The sequence below is a fragment of the Dama dama genome, chromosome 23 (genome assembly GCF_033118175.1).
Source record: "Dama dama isolate Ldn47 chromosome 23, ASM3311817v1, whole genome shotgun sequence".
NCBI lineage: Eukaryota > Metazoa > Chordata > Mammalia > Artiodactyla > Cervidae > Dama > Dama dama.
The window spans coordinates 71,275,712-71,299,450 of NC_083703.1; the positions used below are offsets into that span (position 1 = coordinate 71,275,712).

At 45.4% G+C, this 23,739-nt stretch overlaps 1 protein-coding gene across 1 annotated transcript in view; it reads right to left on the reverse strand.

Moving 5' to 3' along the window:
• Nucleotides 1-23,739, reverse strand: part of PTPRT (protein tyrosine phosphatase receptor type T) — a 787,366-nt gene that overhangs the window by 656,476 nt on the left and 107,151 nt on the right. Inside the window, exon 4 of the mRNA XM_061125699.1 lies at nucleotides 17,643-17,758. Within this exon, the coding sequence (XP_060981682.1) occupies nucleotides 17,643-17,758 (116 nt within the window). The remainder of the gene's footprint in view (nucleotides 1-17,642; nucleotides 17,759-23,739) is intronic.

Sequence of the window (23,739 nt, forward strand, 5' to 3'; positions counted from 1 at the left end):
CTTGGCTTCTTGCTCATCTGCATCTGGGGTTGGCCCTTGGCCCCTTAAACTTCCTCCCATTTTCACTTGTCTCTTAAGCAAAACCCACAGGCTATCCCCAAGAGCAGACTCAGGTAAGTCAGTGAAAACATAGCCCACAAGTGGTAATAAACAGCTGGTGTGCTGGTACCCCACCCACAGGTTCTGAGGCCCCCTACATGGACCAATCTGCCTCCCAGGTACAGCGTGGATGGGGGCTTTTCAACACCTCTCCTCCTTGGCATATGCTCCTTCCACTGCCTGGAGCCTCCTGTCTGCCTGGAGATACACCCGCTGCCTTAAACGCCCAGGTGCAGCTCATTAGCATCTCCAGTAAGTGCCCTTGACTGTTACACCACCTTCTCAAAAGCTCCTCACTCTCCTATGTGTGGTACAAACTTGCCACACAATTTTTCCAACAAGTGTTTCCCTCGATAGACTGTGAGCTGCCCGAGGGCAGGACTTTGCACTTTTCATCTCCAGCACCATGCCCTGATGCCTCTTGACTTGATAAACGTTTCTAGAATCAACATTTTTAATACAACATTTTTGTCTTTACCATCCTGGATCTTAGATGTGATATTCTGGGTTTGAAAAAGTCCCTGTTTCACAGTAGCAAGTTACAATAACCGATAGGAAAACAAGTGCAATTGAATACCATTTGTGCAACCTCAGGCAAGCAATTTCATTTCTCTGGCCTTCAGCTCCTCATTTAAACCATGAATCTGATACCGGGGCTTGTTTTATGGAGTTATTGTGACAAATAAATGAGAAGGCATGGAAAACATTGAACACATAAAGGCATATTCTGGTGTCAGTGGAGCTCTCTAAATCAGGGATCCCCAACCTCTGGGATCTAATGCCTGATGATCTGAAGTGAAATTGATCTAACAATAATAGAAATAAAGTGCACAATAAATGTAATGTGCTAGAATCATCCTGAAACCATACCCCTCGCCCCAAGGCCTGTGGAAAAAATTGCTCTCCACAAAACCAGTCCTTGGTGCCTAAAAGCTAGGGGATTGCTGCTCTGAATTAACCATGGAATTAGAGGTTTAGTGGGGTAAAGTGGATAACAGCCCTTCAAAGATGTCTATGTCCTAATCCCTAGAGCCTGCAGATACATCACTTTACATAGTAAAAGGGACTCTGAAGAGTGATTACAGGTTTTGAGATGGAGAGAGATCCTGAATCAAAGAAGAGGACTTATATGCAGAAGAGGAAGGCTGGATGGTCAAAGTCAGAGAAGGAGACATGGCAATAGAGGCAGAGGTCAGAGTGACGCGATCGATGGCTTTGAGATGAAGGAAAGAACCATGAGCCAAGGAATGCAGGGCGGGGTAGCCCCCAGAAGCTGGAAAGGGTAAGAGGAGAGATTCTTCCCTGGAACCTCCAGAAGGAGCCCAGCCTGCTGACACCTTGATTTTAGCCTGTAAGACCCAATTCTGACTTTTGATCTCCACAACTGTAAAGTAATACGTTTCCATTGTTTCAATCCACTAAGTTTGCAGAACTTGTTACATCAGCAATAAGGAATTAACACAAACAGCAAAAGACTAATGAAGTGCAAAAATATTACTTTTTTCAAGTTTAAATCTTATGTTGATGTCTCCTCCAGGATTATTTCACTTTTCTTCTTAATGACGTCAGATTCCAGCGAAGATTAAGTGCATCCCCTTGAACCATTTACATTTTTTCTGTTTAGCTCCTGAAACCACCAGTATTTCTCCCGTGGAAGAATAAGATATTGCGGGTTGTCTTATAAAATCTCTGGAAAAACAGGCCTTTTGATAATCACATTTGTCATATTGGGAGCAGGCAACAGCAGGACAGGGACAAGCTGAGGGCCCAGAGCCACGAAAGGCAACAGCGCTGTGATGGACCGGGGCAAGGAGCCGTGGAGGTGAGGTTCAGAGAGATGAGCCCACACGCAAGGGCAAGCAGAGGCTCAAGGTCAAGGCGACTGAGCAGTCACCCAGGAGGAGCCCCGAAGCAGAGATCACAAGGGATTCTAGAAGACCAGGGATGGTGAGAGGCTCAGAGCCCAGAATGCCGGGGCAACACGGAGAAGGGATTTAAGCAGAGAGGATGAGTAAGAAGCACAAGTACCAGCCACTGTCAGCCCCAGACAGAGGCAGAGAAGAAACGGGGAGAAAACAAAGGGAAATTTTACTGTGCAAGAAAGGACTCAGAAACCTCAGACCCCAGGCAATAGATAGGTTTGAGTGGATGCAGGTGGGACGCCAAAAGCCTGAAGTGAACCACAGCCTGGAGGCAAGGGGAGAGAGTAAAGCCTTCCAGCCATGACATTAAATGCCATGTAAGTGCACAGGGATTCAGATGCCAGGATGCTCAGAAAGAGCAGGACAGTGAGGGGAAGTCAAAGTCCTGGGAAAAGCCAGAGAGGTGCAGGACACAGACGGCGCACGCTGGAGCCCATGGAAAATTCCACCAAACCCTTCGGCCTGTGTCACCGCTTCGTCCTGTTGGAACTCTTCTCTTGTCGCCTGTAATATTTTTCATCCATAAGTATGCCCTTCCGCCGAAAGTTCCAGGCATGCCTCTTTTCATCTTGTGGCAAGTGTTTGAGAGTTATATCTGTTATAAAACGAATCATCTTCTAGCCCCTCTGAGTTGATGACTCAATTGAATCAATTTCCCAGTGGGCACTCAAAACGGTGTCTTAGGTTGGGTTCTCCAGACAGAAGCATAGTCTGGGGGCACTGGCTCGTAAAGCATACTTTGATCTATTCTACCCAGCACCTTCCTATCTCTGCCTCTTCCGCCAGTACACTATACGAGCATACATGCTAAGTCATTTCAGTCGTGTACGACCCTCTGTGACCTCATGGACTGTAGCTTGCCAGGCTCCTCTGTCTGTGGGATTCTTCAGGCAAGAATACTGGAGTGGGTTGCCATGCCCTCCTCCCATAGGGTCTCTGGAAAGCCCATGAGCCACTGCCTTGAGATTTGCTGGTTGTCTGCTCCTGAATCTATGTTTAAAAATTTTTTTTAAAAAGAGAGAGACTAGAAACTGATTTCCATAGACAACGTGAGAGACTCAAGCAACCCTGCAATAACACACTGCTTCCTCTGAAAAGTCAATATAGTCCCTGTGAATAAAGGTCCATAACAGAGTTTGATAAATATTTTGTTCAAAGTAATGGGATTTGTCTGAGTGTTTATTAAGTAGAAGTCACATTAACGAACATAGCTGAATGCTCAGTCTGTGTCAGGCATTGTGTTAAGTGGCCTATGCTTAATCCACCTAAAGTTCCTAGGAAAAGTCCTTTTTAAATGGTGGGGTGCAGACTAGCAGTTATCAATGTGACCTGGGAACCTGGGAGAAATGTTCATTTTAATGAGAATTCGAGGACTGCTATACATTTGTGGAGGCTGTTTATTGGGGTTGGTAGTCTGAGTTGTCTTTTCCCTTTCCCTTATTCTATTATTAATCACACTGGAAATGTACTCATTATTTAACAAAACAGAAAATAAGAGAGTGTGGAGTGTGGAAGGTATAATTTCTGCCCAGAAGAATTTATAGGCCAGTGCTAAGAGTCCAACAAAACAGCAAAAAGGGCAAAACATAAACATAAAGTCAAGTATTAAAATAGCATCCTTCAAGGAAGAAAACATGGTCAGCAGAGAATGAACAATGCTCTTAGAATAATCTAGAGTGGTGGTTCTCCAATGATGGTCCCCAGACTCACTGCATTAGCAGCCCCTGGAACTTGCTAGAAATGCAAATTTTCTGTCCCCACACTGGACCTAATAAACCAGGAACACTATGGGGGTGGGGGAAGGACACGTTTGCTTTCACAAATCCTCTAGGTGATTCCGATGTATGATAAGGCATGAATAAATCCTAAGAATATTTCTATTTCTCAAATGAGGAAGAGAGAGGTCAAACAACATGATTTAGAATTATTGTCATTGTTCAGTCACTACGTTGTATCTGAATCTTTGCGACCCCATGGACTGCAGCATGCCAGGCCTCCCTGTCCATCACCAACTCCAGGAGTCTACTCAAACTCATGTCCATTGAGTCAGTGGTGCCATCCAGCCATCTCATCCTCTGTTGTCCTCTTCTCCTCCTGCCTTCAATCTTTCCCAGCATCAGGGTCTTTTCAAATGAGTCAGTTCTTTGCATCAGGTGGCCAAAGTATTGGAGTTTCAGCTTTAGCATCAGTCCTTCCAATAAATATTCAGGACTGATTTCCTTTAGGATGGACTGGTTGGATCTCCTTGTTGTCCAATAAGTTGGAGTCTTCTCCAACACCACAGTTCAAAAGCATCAATTCTTCGGTGCTCAGCTTTTTTTATAGTCCAACTCTCACATCCATACATGACTACTGGAAAAACCACAGCTTTGACTAGATGGACCTTGTTGGCAAAGTAATGTCTCTGCTTTTTAATATGCTGTTTAGGTTGATCAGATTTTTTCTTCCAAGGAGCAAGCACCTTTTAATTTCATGGCTGCAGTCATTGTCCACAGTGATTTTGGAGCCCAAGAAAATAAAATCTGTCACTGCTTCCATTTTCCCCCCATCTATTTGTCATGACATGATGGGGCCAGATGCCATGATCATATTTTTTTGAATGATTTAGAATAGCACTTCTCATACTAATGTGCATACAAACCACCTAGGGAATCTCATTAAAAACACAGACTCTGATTCCTTGAGTCTGTGCTGAATTACTTGACATAATTCTTTTTTTTTTTTTAACTCATTTATTTGGCTTAGCTGGGTCTTAGTTGCAGCACAAAGGATCTTTAGTCTGGGCAGGCGGGATCTAGTTTCCTCACCAGGAATCGAACCCTGGCCCACTGCAACGGGAATGTGGAGTCTTAACCACCGGACCACCATGAAAAAAATCCCTTGATATGCTTCATTTCCACCAAGTTTCCAAGTCTTATTGATGATGCTGGTCCATGAACCATAGGATGAGGAACAAAACCCATACAAGACTCTGCGGAATGATGCTGGAGTTAGGATGTGGACCCAGGTGATCTGATTCTAAACACTGAGGCCTTAATCACGTTGGCCAGCTGCTGGCCAGTACACGACAGTGCAGTTACCCTGTGGCACTGTGAGGAGGGTAGTATGCGGTGTTGCAGAAACTCATTTGCTTGTTTAAAGAACATCAAATGCCATCCTGCAGGAAAATACTGCCCCACAGAACACAGTTTGGAAATCGATGTGATAGATACCTAGGTTTCTAGAAACCTTGGGGGTCTCACAGTCAGAAATATCTCTGTGGGGAGGGGCAAGACATCTTCCTGAATTCCTGGCTAGCAGACTTTCTGGATATATTATTAAGGGACACCATAGCCAATGTGGTACCAGTCTTGGGTGGTTTTCTTACACCAACTCTATCAGTCTAAAGCAGTGGCTGTCAAATGTTAGCATATGTAAGAATCACCTCCAAGGTGACTCAGTAGGTCAGGGGTGAGGCTAAATATTCTACACTTAATTTTCAAAAAATTTTATTTTTTGGCTGCGCTGGGTCATCTTTGCTGCAGGTATGGCTTTCTCTAGTTGTGGTAAGCAGGCATCTCATTGCTGTGGCTTCTCTTCAAGAGGTGCACGGACTCTAGGCACGGGGACTCAGTAGCTGTGGGCTCAGTTGCTCCATGGCAAGTGGAATCTTCCCAGATCAAGGATCAAACTGGTGTCCCCTGTACTGGCAGATGGATCCTTAACCACTGGACCACCAGGGAAGTCCGAGATAATCTGCATTTCTAACAAGTTCCAGAGTGACGCTGAGTCTGCTGGCCTTGTCCTACATCTCCAAGACTTGAAGGCTAATGTCATCTTAAGTCCCTCATTGTTAAGCAAGAGTCCAAATAATACCATGAAACATGTAAACATTCCTTAAATGCAGGCCATCTCCTGAGACTGAGCGACTGATCACCACACCAAGGACGCTGAGCCAGGGGCCATGGGTGTGGCACCCCAATCCTGACGCTGCTCTATTGGCAAAGCAGGAGTCGTGACCACAGGAGGACCAAATCCACCTGGAGAATGGTTACCTGTTTTCTTTGCCAAAAAGGCTGTCTGCCTGCTCCATTCCTTGGGGCCACACATGCCCAGAGAATGAACCTTTTTCCAATCTATCCACCCAGGAGGGCCCGTGTGCTCTAAGCTGAACAAAGGTATTTTTGTAGCCTCACTGGTAGTCCTGCTTAATCCCATTTTTATACCCATGTCTCTCCCACTGTGGCAACAATTCCTTTAGAAATCGTTCTCCCTTTCGCCTCTTCCACCTGCTTCTCGCTCTCCTTTAAAACAATTCAAATTCCACCTTCCCTTAGTATGTTTTGCATTACGTGGAATAAGTCCGCTTGTTCTGAGAGCACAGACTCTGCAACAGCAGGGGTTGCAAAGGCCTAAATCTGAACATTTCTGACCCTGTGGCATTTGTGGATCCCCTCACACCCAGGCAAAAACACCTCTATCTTCAGGAACTATCTAGAAAGGAAGACAAGAAAAGCCCCTGATGCCAGGGAGACTCTGCTGTTTTTATATCACCTGATTAGCTATCAAGGTAGCTGTAATGGCCTTACCATTCTACAACTCCCCATCGTCTCTGCTCCGGTGTCAGGACATTATTCTCTTCACAAAGAGATAAGACACAGCCTGCAAAAACGGCTGTCATTATTACAGGGAGTGCATGCAGGCTTGCAATTGATTTATAATCGGCAGAAGTGGAAACATTACTGTCTTTAATAAAAGGAAACTGTGAGCAACTGACATTGCGCCTGTTTCACAGGAGGTATTCTAACACTCGGGTCCTGGAAGCCTCCTGTGTGCTGATTTGAGCTCCTAGCACCGAGAGTGTGTGCAAACACACATGTAAAATTAGGCCACCATTTCCAGTTGAAAATTACTCCAATTGCTCCAGAAATCTCCTGGCTAGAAAATATTTAGGTGAAATACCCACAATTCATTCGTGATGAAAATTCTTTTCTAGTCACACTGCTTGCTTCAATAGCATGACATTTAGCAACTTGCTAAAATCCGGCCCATTGATTCTCTTAAGACCATGTTTGTACCTGTCTGGCAATCTCTACAGAATAGCTTTTGATTATTCTTTATTAAAAGTTAAAAGAAATTGAAGTGGACATAAATCATTCCTGATTAGCTGTGCTCAAGACCTCCCAAGGGACAACTGCACGCATGGCTGACTGCCCAGCTCAGGTTGATTTCTGGGTTCGGAGTTCCTGCAGTGGCAGGAAGGTCCTGGCAGAAGCCCCACAGGGATCCATCAGCCCTGAACAAAGAAGATGAGGCTGTGGTGAAGGGTCTGTGCACAGGCCATCACCCTGGGTGGCCTGATGTCCCTTTGACTATTTTCAGTTCACCTTTCTGAACTCTGCTCACAGGCCACTTCTTCCAAGGGTGCTTCTCTGAGACTCATAGTACTCCCACCCCTCCCTACTCCCTACCTCCTCAGCGGACTCTTTTAGCCCCTGGGAACCACGTTACATGTGTGATGAAACATTTAACTCGGTGATTAGTTGCTTAACGTTTCTCTCCACTGTTGAAAGGGAAGTTCCGTGAGGGCAAGAAGCAGGCCCAGCACTCTTCTTCCCAGCGCCCGTGTGCCAGGGCAGGGTGAGCTGGCTCAAATCCCAATGTACATAAACAGGGAGTGGGCCGAGGGAAAGCACTGAAGACAAGATATCAGGAATTAAAGGAGCAGGAACTCCCCTGGTGGTCCAGTGGCTAAGACTCCATGTTCCCAATGCAGAGGGCCCAGGTTGGATCCCTGGTGCCACAGGGAACCAGATCCCATGTGCCACAACTAAAAAAAGATCCCACAAGCTGCAATAAAGATTGAAGAGTCCACAAGCCACAACGAAGCCCCAGGGAAGTTTAAAAAAAAAAAAAAAATATATATATATATATATATATATACACACACACACACACACACACATATATATATATATATATATATATATATATATATATATATATATATAAAAGGTGCTTTAGTAAGTAAAGGAGCAAAGAACACACATGAGAGGGGACATTTCCAGGTCAGAGTTGCCTACGGTCCTCAGAGATGAGTTGCACAGGATGGAGGAAGGTAAGAACCATGCATCTGGTGCAGACAAACCTAAGAGAACCCAACCCCATGCAGATCCAAACCCCAGCTAGATGTCCATCTCCTAAGTCACCCTACAGGAGCTTTTTAAAGTCTGGGGTCCCTGCAGGTGAAAAGGGGGAAAGAAAGAGCTTGTGGCTATGATGCCATGACTCTGTAGACACACTAAAACCCATACAGGTGGAGACTTACTGAGCATTACAGCTTGTAAATTAGATCTCAAAGGTAATAATAAAAGACTGGGGTTTCCTAAGTGTGGGGATCCCAAGCGATGGCACAGACCAGCTGGGTGTAAACCCCACCTGGATCCACCTCCACATCATCTTCCCACCAGGACTTGGGGGTGTGGGGGGGAGGGGGGACAAGGGAAACTGTTGCAGACATGAAACTCATGCTGCCTACTGGGTGATGAGTAACAAAGTCCTTGGTCTCTGACCCAAGAGTCTCCTGTCTTCTGCCAGCATCCATGCAATGGGCAAGCCAACTCATAAACTTGCAATGACCTTTCATAGTTGCTGACAGATGATGGAACCAAGAGGGCAGAAAAATTTTCAAGAAGGATGAGCAGTCGGCATCATCAAATGCTGAAAGAAAAGCCAAGTATAGGGAATAATCAAAATAATGATGAAGGAGGAGCGGGGGAGGAGGTAGCCCTTCAGGGAGCGGGAAAAACAGGTTTCCTGGAAGAATCTGCTGCAGGGGACTGACACGTCTGCTTATCTCAGCTCCGGTGTGCTGCTACTGATGGCGTCACAGGGCAGCAGCCTCTTCTGTCAGATTAGGGTCTGCTCCTGTAACAATGCCCGTGATTTGTCCAAACACATATGTGCCCCTCCTGCGATCTGTGCAGAAGCTCTGGATGCATGGCCTCATTTCTGAGACTCTTCAGATATTATTTGCTATACAAACTCCAATGGAGTGAATCCTTTGCAGGGAGGCCTGCAAGTCCACCTTGCTGGTGGGGCTGACAGGGCCAGCCCTAGAGCCCCTGAAAAGTGTGTGTATCTCACAGGCCACAATCTGCGACAAAGACCAGGCAACACACAAAAATACTTCTAAACCTCTACCACCTTAATGAACAGTTATCTAGTGTGGTGGTGATGAGTGGAGGTAACTCCACTCCTCCGAGTGGAGGGTAACTTAACTCGTATTCCCAATGGGGACCACGGCTGCTGCTTCTGTTGGCATGTGTGTATATGTGTGTGTTTCTGTTGGTGTGTGTGTACGTGTGTGTGTGTTCTGTTGGCGTATGTGTATGTGTGTGTGTGTTCTGTTGGCGTGTGTGTACGTGCGTGGGTGTTCTGTTGGTGTGTGTGTACGTGTGTGTGTGCTTCTGTTGGCGTGTGTGTACGTCGGTGTGCTTCTGTTGGCGTGTGTGTACATGTGTGTGTGCTTCTGTTGGTGTGTGTGTACGTGTGTGTGTGCTTCTGTTGGCGTGGGTGTACATGTGTGTGCTTCTGTTGGCATGGGTGTATGTGTGTGTTTGCTCGTGGCGTGGGTGTACGTGTGTGTGTTTCTGTTGGCGTGTGTGTATATGTGTGTTTGTTTCTGTTGGTGTGTGTGTACATGTGTGTTCTGCTGTCATGTGTGTACGTGTGTGTGTGCTTCTGTTGGCGTGTGTATGTGTGTGTGCTTCTGTTGGCATGTGTTTACGTGTGTGTGTGCTGCTGGCGTGTGTGTACGTGCATGTGTGATTCTGGTAGCGTGTGTGTACGTGTGTGTGCTTCTGTTGGCGTGTGTCTACGTGCATGTGTTCTGTTGGTGTGTGTGTACGTGTGTGTGCTTCTGTTGGCGTATGTGTATGTGTGTGTGTGTTCTGTTGGCATGTGTGTACGTGCATGTGTGTTCTGTTGGCATGTGTCTACGTGCGTGTGTTCTGTTGGCATGTATGTACGTGTGTGTGCTTCTGTTGGCGTGTGTGTACATGTGTGTGTGTTCTGTTGTCATGTGTGTATGTGTGTGTGTGTTCTGTTGGCGTGTGTGTACATGTGTGTGTTTCTGTTGGCGTGTGTGTATGTGTGTGTGTGTTTCTGTTGGCATGTGTCTACGTGCATGTGTGTTTCTGTTGGCATGTCTTCTACGTGCATGTGTTCTGTTGGAGTGTATGTACGTGTGTGTGCTTCTGTTGGCGTGTGTGTACGTGTGTGTGTGTTCTGTTGGCGTGTGTGTATGTGCGTGTGTGTTCTGTTGGCGTGTGTTTACGTGTGTGTGTTTCTGTTGGCGTGTGTGTACGTGTGTGTGCTTCTGTTGGCGTGTGTGTACGTGTGTGTGTTTCTGTTTGCATGTGTGTACGTGTGTGTGCTTCTGTTGGAGTGTGTGTACATGTGTGTGTGTTTCTGTTGGCGTGTGTGTACGTCCGTGTGTGTTCTGTTGGCGTGTTTCTACGTGCGTGTGTTCTGTTGGCGTGTGTGTATGTGTGTGTCTGCTTCTGTTGGCGTGTGTGTACGTGTGTGTGTTTCTGTTGGTGTGTGTGCTTCTGTTGGTGTGTGTGTTTCTGTTGGCGTGTGGGTACGTGTGTGTGTGCCTCTGTTGGCATCTGTGTACGTTGTGTATGTTTCTGTTGGTGTGTACGTGTGTGTGTGCTTCTGTTGGCGTGTGTGTACGTGTGTGTGTGCTTCTGTTGGCGCATGTGTGTGTGTGTGTGTGTGTGTGTGTGTCTTCTGGTGGCGTGTGTGTACGTGCGTGTGCTTCTGTTGGCATGTGTGTACGTGTGTGTGTATCTATTGGCGTGTGTGTACATGTGTCTGCTTCTGTTGGCGTGTGTGTGCATGTGTGTGTGCTTCTGTTGGCGTGTGTGTACGTTGTGTGTGCTTCTGTTGGCATGTGTGTACATGTGTGTGTTTCTGTTGGCATGTGTGTACACGTGTGTGTGCTTCTATTGGCATGTGTGTATGTGTGTGTGCTTCTGTTGGTGTGTGTGTATGTGCATGTGTGTTCTGTTGGCGTGTGTCTACGTATGTGTGTTCTGTTGGCGTGTGTGTATGTGCGTGTGTGCTTCTGTTAGCATGTGTGTATGTGCGTGTGTGTTCTGTTGGCGTGTGTGTACATGTGTGTGCTTCTGTTGGTGTGTGTGTACCTGCGTGTGTGCTTCTGTTGGCGTGTGTGTACATGCGTGTGTATTCTGTTGGCGTGTGTACATGTGTGTGCTTCTGTTGGCATGTGTGTACGTGTGTGTGTGTTCTGTTGCGTCTGTGTACGTGTGTGTGTGTGCTTCTGTTGACGTGTGTGTACATGTGTGTGTGCTTCTGTTGGCTTGTGTGTGTGTGTGTGTGTGCTTCTGTTGGTGTGTACGTGTGTGTACTTCTATTGGTGTGTGTGTGTGTGCTTCTGTTGGTGTGTGTGTACATGCGTGTGTGTTCTGTTGGTGTGTGTGTATGTGCGTGTGTGTTCTGTTGGCATGTGTGTATGTGTGTGTGTTTCTGCTGTCGTGTGTGTACGTGTGTGTGTGCTTCTGTTGGCGTGTGTGTACATGTGTGTGTTTCTGTTGGCATGTGTGTACGTTTGTGTGTTTCTGTCTGCATGTGTGTACGTGTGTGTGTGTTCTATTGTCACAAGTGTACGTGTGTGCGCTCAGTTTCTCAGTCACGTCTCCTAGCAACCCCATGGACTATAGCCCACCAGGCTCCTCTGTCTATGGGACTGCCCAGGCAAAAATACTGGAGTGTGTTGCCATTCCCTTCTCCAGGGAAATCTTTCTGACCCAGGGATTGAACCTGCATCTCCTATACCTCCTGCATCTGCTGGCCTAACTACCTCTAATTCTGTTATGTCCTGCAAAGGCTCCTACCATCCTTAGGATATTCTGTACCTAGTAAAATGTGGTCATCTTTCCCCCTTTTAATGGCATTTTTTTTTTCTGTTAACATCAGTTACCTATATATATTTTAGAATATTTGGATGAAACAGAAAAGATTAAAGATGAAAATAGGGACTTCCCTGGTGATCCAGTAACTAAGACTCCAAGCTCCCAATGCCGGGGGCCCAGGTTCAATCCCTGGTCAGAGAACTAGATCTTGCATGCTGAAACTAAGAGTTCCCATGACACAACTAAGGGATCCCACATGCCACAGCCAAGACTGAGGATCCTGCGTGCTGCAACTGAGACCAGGTGCGGCCAATTAAAATTATCAAAAAAAAATTCATCATCCATCATCACAATCAATCATTAAGTATTCTGATATGTGTTTTATAGTGTTATATGTGTACATTTATACAGGTATGCAAATAATTGTGTAAATATGCATGTACATGTGGTTGCTTTTTGATATAGAATTAATATGTTGGGCATACCATTTTATAACTTACTATTTTCACTTAAATGTATATTGTAAAAATGGCCTTAAATATACTTCTATAAGCTGATGTTTAATGGCCCCATTTACTTAATCAGCCCCTTTTGTTGGGACATTTAGGTTGTTTTCAATTTTTCATCCTGTTGAACACACTTGTAGATAAATTTTTTCTCTGTCATTGATTATTTTTTTAGGTAAATTCCCAAAAGTGGAATTACTTGCTGGAAGAATTTGTACATTTAAAGGTGTTACATAGCTCCTGCCAAATTACTTTCCAGAAAAGATGTACCAGGTACATTTTCACGGTGCTACACTGATAATGCTGTCACTATGGTTCCACCTAGTTGCACTCTGATTATTGTCCTTTTCTTCCTGTTTTCAAAAGAGTTCCCCAAACTGTAGGTTGCTTCACTTCCTAGACCATCCATTCAGGATGCACACCATTTACTTGCTTGAAAAAAAAATGCTTAAAAAAATCACAAGTTTGAATTCCTCAGGCCAACACATCACATAAGGAATCAGAGAATTATGAAAGAGGCTCTTGCACAAGAGACAGTGACACTACATGCTTCACCTCAGGAAGAAATCATCCCAGAACAAGACGAGCTTCTTTATAACTTTCAGTTCAGTCACTCAGTCGTGTCTGACTCTTTTTGACCCCATGGACTGCAGCACTCCAGGCTTCCCTGTCCATTACCAACTCCTGGGGCTTACTCAAACTTCTGTCCATTCAGTCGGTGATGCCATCCAACCACCTCATCCTCTGTGATCCCCTTCTCCTCCTGCCTTCAATCTTTCCCAGCATCAGGGTCTTTTCTAATGAGTTGGCTCGTCACATCAGGTGGCCAAAGTATTGGAGCTTCAGCATCAATCTTTCCAATGAATATTCAAGACTGATTTCTTTTAGGACTGACTGATTTGATCTCCTTGCTGTCCAAGGGACTCTCAAGAGTCTTCTCCAACACCACAGTTCAAAAGCATTGACTTTTCGGCGCTCAGCTTTTTTGATGGTCCAACTCTCACATCCATACAAGACTATTGGAAAAACTAGCTTTGACTAGACGGACTTTTGTTGGCAAAATAACGCCTCTGCTTTTTAATATGCTATCTAGGTTGGTCACAGCTTTTCTTCCAAGGAGCAAGCGTCTTTGAATTTCATGGCTTTCATTAGCTTTTATCTGCCTTTTCCCAGATTTTACTTATTTGGGCCTGTGCTGGGTCTTCATGCTGCACATGGACTACTCTCTAGTTGCAGCGAACGGGCTTCTCACTGTGGAGGCTTCTCTTGTTGCAGAGCACAGGCTCGAGGCGTGTGGGCTCAGTAGTTGTGGTATACAGACTCAGCTGCCATGTGGCATGTGGAATCTTCTTGGACCAAGGACCAAATCTGTGTCCCCTGCATTGGCAGGTGGATTCTTAACCACTAGACCACCAGGGAAGTCCATATATACACATTTCTGGATAAGCCTGTCTGTTCATTTTTATGCAGAAGTTGCACTATAAAACCATGAAAGCTGGCACTAGCAGACGGGGTATTCTAAGGAGTATGTTGACTTCCCTGGTGGCTCAGCGGTCAAGAATCTGCCTGCCAATGCAGGAGATGTGGGTTCAATCCCTGGGTCAGGAAGATCCCCTGGAGAAAGAAATGGCTACCCACTCCAGTATTCTTGCCTGGAGAATTCCATGTACAGAGGAGCCTGGCAGTCCATGGGGTTGCAGAGTCGGACATGATTTAATGACTAAACAACAACAAGGAACATATTAAGTTTAGAGATGGGTCAAAACAAGGGTGTGGGTAGTCTTCTTTTTTAATTTAATAAATTATAATCTGAAAGCCCTTAGGGACAAGCAGGCTGTAGATCCCTGTTCTACAGAAAAGGCAAGCATTCTCTACAACAGGCCACAGGGATATACCCCCCAATTCCAATTCCACCAACTGCTCCCTAACCACTGCCAGGAAGAAGGGCCACTAAAGTACTTTTTTGAGAATAAAGTCACTACCTTATCTCCCCAACTTAAAACTGGCAGTTAAAAAAAGTCCATGTTCAGTGACTGAGTGACTGGTCAGCTTATCTTGGCAACTACAGCAAGAAATAACATTGTTGAAAGACACACCTGTTGCAGGTGTGGACTCTTGGCCACAAAGTGGCTGTTTCACTCACTTTGGAAATTCTCATGGTGAACGACCCCGGCCCTGTGAACGGAACAGAACTTTGGCAAGTCTGCAGGCTGGTCCTCTGGTTGCTGGAATAAATCCAAAGCAGTATTTCATGAAAAATCTGCCACTGCCTTAGCCCGCCGGTCTCAGATCAGGGCTGCGACTGTCCCCTGGGTGGCAGGTGTGATGACAGGCATCTCATACATTATAGAAAGATGTTAACCTACTTCCAACTATACTGTTGCATGTAAACCAGGACTTAACTGGCCAAGTGGGCATTTTGCCAGAGAGCCTAGTGTAAGCTGTCTACCTCCCGATATTTCCAGAAATATAGATGAGAGAGACAACATTTCTGGTAGTTTCCTAGTTATGGAAGCTCCTCACTCTCCAGATACATTTGAAGTAGCCCAGGATGCAGATGGATTAGGGGCCTCTCCCATATCACACTGCCAACTCCATCTCCTCCCTCAATGACCACTCCTCAGATTGCCTTTTTAAGAAAATTTATGCATTATTTATTTAATTTTTGGCTGCCCTGGGTCTTCATGGCTGTGCGTGGGCTTTCTCTAGTTACGGCGAGCAGGGAGCTACTCCCTAGTTGGGGTACATGGGCTTCCCACGTTCCTGAGCACAGGCTCTAGGCACAGGCTTCAGCAGTTGCAGTGCAAGGGCTCTAGAGCGCAGGGGCTCAGGAGTTGTGATGCGTGGGCTCAGTTGCTCCACAGCATGTGGAATCTTCCCGGACCAGGGATCGAACTTGTGTCCGGAAGATTCTTAACCACTGGGCCACCAGAGAAGTCCCTCCAAACTGCTTTTAACTCAGAGCATCATTATGGAAAACAAGCCTATGAATCACTTGTGCGCCCTTCGTAAGACTGCGGTGGAAAATGTTGTTCCCTACATCACACGCTGTTTTCTTTATGAGGACTCCTGGGAACAATTCCTGTCTGGCTTCCGTGTGAACAACAGTTAGAATTTCTGGAGCAATTGGTTTGTGTTTATCTCAGGGACAATGTGAACAGTGTAGCTGCCAAGCTTTCCTTCTTCTGTCAGTGGTCGTGGTCCTGTGGGCTCTGCCTGTGACTCACCAGAAGCAGCAGACGTACAGAAATGCAGGGTTTTTTGCATCTGATCAGCTCCCAAGTGTTATTTTCCTTCTGTCTTGTGTTGCCTCACTTTTAATTTATGCTATCTTGTTATGCTTTATGTTCCACTGTAAGCCACCTGAAAAGCATTCTGTGAAATAAGGTTTGGTTTACAATGAAAAGTAGATAAAAAAGATGTAGAAGAGTTCTAAACCTTGTGTTTCTATCTATTTTCTTCAAAACTTCGATTACATTCTGCTTGAACATCCTTTCACTGTTAGACTCAAGGTCTGGAGCACACAATACTCAGAACTGTAGCAATAACATTCATAAAATAATTGGAAAGCCCAAATACAGATGCTGAATGTACTATGACTGTCTCTTCTTACTCTCATGACCCAACTGAGGCAACGCCATTGAAATGACAGAGCTTCCTGGGAGCCTAATGCATTTTAATACTAACTATAATGAATAAACAGCACTACTTAATCCTTGAGTGACACATGGACGTTTCCTGTGCTATCTTGTGGTCTGCATGCAGCCCCGGGAAGCAGGAGGAAAAGGAATTATTATTTACTGCTATTTTTACTCTACTTTACTGCTAAGAAGCAAGAAAGAAGTTCCCAGATGTGCTTTCTCTGCCCAGGGATCTTCTAACTGCAGGAAAAGGGCTCAAATGCAAGAAGAGAAATGACACTATGAACTCTCATCAAAGTGTGCTAGGAGTGAGTTAAGGACCAACATCCAAAACGTCAGTCAGAAGGGATGATAGAGATCTTTAAGTATATGAAGTTTGAGGTAATGGGAGTAAGCTTCTTTGGAGCCATATTCCTCATTCCTTGAATGGTCGGTGATGACTTCAAAGAGCTGTACTCTCCCATAAGACTCTCTGCAAGGTCAGAAATGTTCTCTGTATGTGTCCAACATGGTAGCCACGAGAACAGGTGGCTCTCATGCACTTGAAATGTGACTAGTGTAGCTGAGCATCTGAGTTTTGAATTGAAGGTATTTTAATTGATTTAAATTTAAATAGCCATAGTAGGTCTAACAAGATTGCAGGGTACATGATCAATATAGGAAAGTCAACCGTATTTCTATATATACTAGTAAGGAAAAATCAGAAACTGGGTTTTCTTAAAAGTCTTCTAACAGTAAGTAGCATAAAAAATGGGACATACTTAGGGATAAGTCTGACTAAAGATATACAAGGCCTGGATACTGAAAATTACAAAAGCTTGCTTAGTGGAATTACTAGAGATCTTAGTAAGTAAAGAAATATATACCATATTGTTCACAGTGACAAGTTTCGTTATAGTTAAGATGTCAGTTTTCCCCAAAGTGATCTAGAGATTCAATGCAATAAACCCCCATCAAAACCCAAACAGGCTTTTTTGTAGAAACTGACCAAAAAAGTCATATGGAAATGCAACTGTACTCAGCATGTAAAATATTCAGTTTGCCTCAACCCTGGAAATCTGGGCTTAAGGGACAAAATTTGTTAGAGAACAGTTTTTTTTGTTGTTGTTTTTTAATGTCTTTATTGAATTTGTTAAAATACTGTTTCTGTTCTACGTTTTTGGCTTTTTGGCCACGAAGCATGTGAGATCTCAGCTTCCTGACCAGGGATTAAACCCGTACCTCCTGCATTGGAAGGTGAAGTCTTAACCACTGGACCACCAGGGGAGTCCCCTTGAGAGAAGTTTGGAAAGGTCATAATCGTAAATTCTAGTTCTGGCACTTTTATGTCCGTAGCCTCAGTTTCTCCATCTGTAAAATGGGAATACTGAGGCCTACGTAACAGAATTACCAAAAACATTTAACAAGATCATGGATGCAGAGTATCATCCAAGGAGCAGAGGCATATGAAAGACACCCCTCCCGTTCCCCACCGAGCCCTTCCTCACAGCACACATTTTCTTCCCTTCCCAAAGGGTTGCAGAGGTGTGAGCAGGAGGCCCCTCCCATCCTTACCTGGAGCCAAAGTTTGTCATGCTGAGACCACTTTCCGCCAGCAATGCACTGAAATGTGGCGTTCTGCCCCACGTTCACTTCAACATTTTGGAGCCGCAGAAAATGAGGTGCTTTTCCTAAGAGAGAAGCCAAAAAGCATATGAAGACAGAGTTCAACAGCCTGACCGCTTTCCTGTCAGTGGAGGGCAGCTCAGGATGGACACTGGGCGGGCACATTTGTGCTTGGGAGATGGCCTGGCTCAGTGAAGCGCTCCTATGGACTGATCACTTGCAATGGGCCAGGTACTGTTCTAAGACATTGACATGCACCACCTTACTCAAAACTCACAAAAATCCACAAGGTGGGCAGGAACTCCATTTTAGCAATAAGAAAATTAATGCTCTGAAGGGTTATGGGATCTGGCATGGTCAGACAACCAGAAACTGGGGGAGGCAAGACAGGAGTCCAGGTCTCTGAGAGCCTCAAAATCCGTAAAATTAGCTTCTGGGAAAAACTGTTATGTTTGGAAAAGGAAGTTGGAGTGGTGGAGGGCTCACCCTAGAAGGCACCTCCCTGTAGCCTGGGTAAGCAGAAAGAAAAAAAGTGGAGTGAAACACCTTTGCACCTGAGACCCCACAATACCTAGCCTTGGAGATGATGCTGATACTGAGGACAGTGGTAGGGGGAAGGGGAGCAAAGAGAAGAGGATGCAAGGAAGGAGGAGGGGACCACCACTGGCCTCCACTCACTCATGGCTTAGTACGTGATTGGTCTCACGTGCCATGTCTACTACATACAGTAACTCGTTTAACCCAATGCAGTTGGTGATGGTATTATCTCTACTTTACAGTGAATGAACCAAGGCACAGAGAATTCAAGACCTGATCAGAGTGTGAACTCCTTAGGGTAACTCAGGATGGGAAGGAGGTAGGGCATTTATTCCAAGGACTTGGGAAAGGACTTTCAAATGAATCTCGTGATGTTCCTGGGCAATCAATTATAGAAATAAACATGTGTTTTATGGTGGGTAACCTGGGTTCATCTCTTTTCTTGTTTGTGGAGAGAGACCCACACCTATGGAAGCCCTCCAAAGACACCCGGGTGGATTGACAATCCAGGTCTAGGAGAATGAGTTTCTTCATCAAGGCACAAAAGTGCCAAGGATCCCAATCATATCAACTAAATCAACGATGAACCAATCAATGAACACCTCTGGGCTGTGATCAAATGGAGACTTAAGAGGATCAAGGAGGTTCAGTGAAGGCCCCTGGCTATCTTTCCAGAGGGATTCAAATACCCAGACAGACAAGCAATAATAATACATCATTTACTGAAAGCTCCTACGATGCTAGGTATGGTGGTATTTTACATGTTTTAATGAAGTTAATGTCACAACATTCCTAAAGTAGACTGCTATTACTTCTCTTTCAGAGATGCAGAAACCAAGGCTCGCCAAGTTTCATTTGTCCAATGCTACATGGCATTAACGACAGGAACAGAATTCAGTCCAGGTCTGTTTTAGCCCCACATTTCACCATTTAACCAGCACATCCTCTTGCCTCGTGGGCAACAAGAGATCAATGACTTCACCTAGAGTCCAGGGTTCAAAGAAAGAGCTCCCAGGCAAAGCTGTGCTGATTCTCCAGGTTCTTCTCGTTGCTCTGGAATGTTTTATCATGAGAGATCCCTTTCCATGGCATTGTCCCCATGGTCTTCACACTTTGAACTATCTGCTCCATAAACTGTGTCACTACCCGCAATGCTCAACACATGCCAAAGACCTTGGCGTGATCAGGCAGACCTCCTGTGTGAAAACATACACCTGCTGCTCAGGTTTTTAAACGAAGTGACAACAGCTCAGAGTCCCCCTCATGCCACCCCCACCCCCAGGGCCCCACGATGAGATGGCGTCAAGAGTCCAAGGCCCAGGGAAGCCCTCTCACAAGTTTCTTAGAGTTGAGGATCCGTGGATCTAGTCAGCCTGACAAATGTCATGCTGCTTTGATTGTCTGAAATGGCTTCCTTTTCACTCTCCTGTATAATTTTGTAATGTTATTTTAGGAACTATCAGTTTAAGTCAATTCTTAAGTGGGAATAGTGTGAACCTTGTAAGCCCCATTTATGCCACCGGTTTGAAGGAGGGAGGAACATCTACTCCATGGTAGGGAGGAGGCATGGAGTCTTAGCGCCAATGTTACGAGGCTTTGTGTTGGGTCTCCCGCTCCCCCTGGGGACTCAGGGCAAATGGTTAAACCTCTGAGACTTGTGCGATCTTCTTTGGATCGATGTCTCCTGCTTGCTTCTGGTTCCTCCCTTCTTCAAAGCAGCAGACCTCATTCTTTGGTTCTTTCATCTGCAATCCGTCTTCCTCCCTCCCTTCCAGGTTCAGTGAGACAGAATTTAGAGACTTCATGGCCCCTGGTGTTAATAATGCTGGTAAAGCACCAAGGGTTTACATATAGCAGAGATAATGAACCGATGCACCTGCAGGAGTCTCACAGTTACGCAAAGAGAGAAAGTGGTTCAGTGCAAAACAAACAAAAACAAAACTGCCACCTCCTTGCCCCCATCTTCATTTCCCCACTTTTCATAGAGACTGGGGTTGGGGGGGGGGAATAAAGAGTTCTCTGCATCAGAAAAGCAGCAGTGCAAGCCCACTAATAACTGGAATCCGACACCAGCCTTAGCACCGAGGACACAATAAGGACTGATGAGGACCCGTGACCTGTGGGAAGGGGGCAGCTAGCAGTTCCCTAAATCCAGCAGATGATGGCCACAAAACAATGCTATGCTTGAGATAGCCAATCATCCGACTTCTTACAGCAAATAAGAAATCCAGACTTTAGGTGAAAGCGCTCATTCTAAAGTATTTTTAAAAAAATAGTTGCTAGTATCATTTAATTAATTTATCTTGGCCACACCCTGAGGGATGTGGGATCTCAGTTTCCCAACCAAGGATTTCATCTAAGCCTTCTTCATTGGAAACATGGCATCCCAACCACTGGACCACCACAGAAGTCCCTAAAATCTTGACTGAATTTATTAAAACACAATGCAAGCTCAGCAAAACATGACTATAGGCACACTCTTCTAGTTGGTGGTCTCTGAGACACAGCTTCACAGGGAACAATTTCCACTGGCCAGCCTTGCCTGGGCTGAACCCCTAGGTCCAGAAATGCCCCCACCCCTGCAGGTGTCACACTGAAGTATCACTTGCACGTCAGCTCTAGATCGTGGTTCTCAACACAGAAACCTTTCCAGACCACATTCCTCCTGCTTAACACCCTCTCCACATGCCATCACTCTTGGAGTCCTGGCTTCATCTCCAGCTCATGACAAATCTCTCTCTCTATCTGGGGGATGTTCTTTATGCTGGAGACCAGAGTGGTCCACTTCTCGAAGTTCCTGGCCTCCACATCCTCCTCCCAGCCCAGCCCCCAACTCCAGTCCCCCCTGAGCCCTGTCCTCTCCCAGTGGTGACTTTCCTCCAGCATCTACAGCTCCAAGAAAGATATGAGGCCACCCGCTTTAACTCATCAACCTTCTAACAAACACAGACAACCTCGGGGCCCAGACCAGCCACCAGCATAGGGAGTTTAAACATCCCACACTCACTCCCCACTGAGACCCAGCTCCTCCAAAACGGGACCCTGTGGAATGGGATTAACAGAAAACTGGCTGTGCATTTGGGGCAAAGCGCCTTGATGTTGGTGACATTTAAGCTCCTGCAGATGTCAGTGCAGCATCTGAAGACATATTATTGTGCCCTTTATCTCGCTCTTTAAACCTGACAGTGCTCAGGAGGAAGCCACACAATTGAGGAGAAAGTGCACCACACACATTAAAAACGTGTTGCAGACTGTGGGCTCAGTGACATGGCCCCGCAAGGTTGTGATGGGGAAAAAAAGGTTGAAAAAGCTCTAAAAGTCAACGTAGGAGCTAGAAACTTAGAAACCGAGTGGAAACTTGTGCTGACATTTATCGTCCATGGTTATAACCGCAGTGGCCCTGCTAATGGTGACACAGAGAAATAGCAGCAGAGGGTAACTATGGCTAAAGTACTTTCAGAATAACTCAAAAATGTTAAATGGGCTATAAAATATAGAGGAGAGGTCTGAGTTTGTAAGAGAAAATAATTTCTGTTCAGTATCACACCTAACTTCCGCTCACTGTTTCGGAAGCTGCGAGGCAACTGTTTAGAGTCATTGCTTCAACTCAAATCGAGGGAGAGTACAATTGCAAATCATGCATTAAGCCTCCTGGAATTTTTGGAATATTTAGTGGAATTGCTTATTGATAAAACTCTGACTGTATGTTGATTTTTTAAAAAATGTTTTAGAGAACTGGAGTGGAGAATTACAAAGCCCGAGGATCTAAAGAGGATGTATTTTTTTTTTTTTTTAACATAGCTAAATTTTTAACAATGGCGAGTGAAGTCACAAATGCATTAAGGCTGAGATTGTGGGAAAAACATTGTCAGTCCAAAGGTCAGCAGTTCAGAGTCTACCAGCAAGTTGCAGGACTCTTGAGCTCATGAGCAGACTCCAGGACCCATGTACAGTAGGTGCCTTGAAAGGCAGCACTTCGTCCCCAGAATCAAACGCCCAGCTGATTGTATAAATCTAAGAGAGCACCATTTTTGATGCCTCTGGCTCCTCCTCTAATTCCATAGGACTAGTGAATTCTATCTCCTAAATTCATCTCTCATCTGTCCACCACCTCTCTCCCCCTCTATATTTCTTTATGGCACCGCCTACCCTCTGTCATGAGCTGAATTGTGCCCCCCAAAATTCCCATCTTTTTAGCCCTAATGCTCAATAGCTCAGACTGACTGTATTTGGTAACAGAGACTTAAAAGGGTGACTATGTTCAAATGAGGCTGTTAGGGCAAGCTCTGGCCCAATCTGACTGCTGTCCTTATAAAAGAAAATGTGGACACACAAAGACACACAGAGGCACGTGTGCACAGAGGAAAGACCACGTGAGGACACACACGCCATCTGGATCTTGGACTTGGGGGCCTCCAGAACTATGAGAAAATGAAATTCTTCTGAAGCTACCCAGTTTCTATGTTTTGTGACGTCAGCCTTGGTGGACTCACTCACCATCTGTTACAGATTGATAATTACCCGATTATTGGTTTTTCTTTGCAGTCTCCTTCACATCAGTGGGAGTTGCCCATGAGGGCAAAGAATGAATCTATCCTGTTCATTCCCATGAACCCAGACTAGTGCTTGGCATGGAGCACATGCTCAGTAAACATGCTGGATGGTGAACGGATGTCTTGCCACCACCCTGGTACAGGACACACCATCTCTTGCATAACTCCAGAACTGTCCTCCTGACTGGTCTCCTGATTTCTTTATTCCTTCTCTTTTCCCCCTTCAACCCATCCTTCACAGAATGGCCAAAGTGATCTCTTAACAGTTAAATGAGATCCTATCCATCCCCAACATAAACCCCTCCGGTAGTGCTTCCCTGCACTTACGCTCAAATGTAACAACTCAACAATCATGCTCAGGGCCCTGCTTCCCTTTCAGTGAGAAACAACTTCCTCCATGCTCCCCACACCAGGATACTCTGGCAGTATCAAGGTGATTCCCCTTCACAGACTCAGCAGTTCCCCTTTCCTCTGCCTAGATGCCCTCTCCCCAAACCTTCATACAGTGAACTCCTTCTATGACCCGGATCTCAGCTCAGATCACATCTTCAAAGACATCTCCCCGACCACTCTTCCTAAGGAGCCCCTCCACATCCCAGTCCCTCACATTTATTAGACTCCTAATACTCATCATGATCTAAAATTACATTAGTGATTTATTTAATATTAGTTACTTATTTAGTGTTTTTTCCTCCCTCTGGAGTGCAAACTCAAGTGGGCCTCAGGAAGCATCACTATGAACAAAGCTGGTGGAGGTGATGGAATTCCAGTTGAGCTATTTCAAATCCTAAAAGATGATGCTGTGAAAGTGCTGCACTCAATATACCAGCAAATTTGGAAAACTCTGCAGTGGCTACAGGACTGGAAAAGGTCAGTTTTCATTCCAATCCCAAAGGCAATGCCAAAGAATGTTCAAATTATTGCACAACTTCACTCATCTCACATGCCAGCGAAGT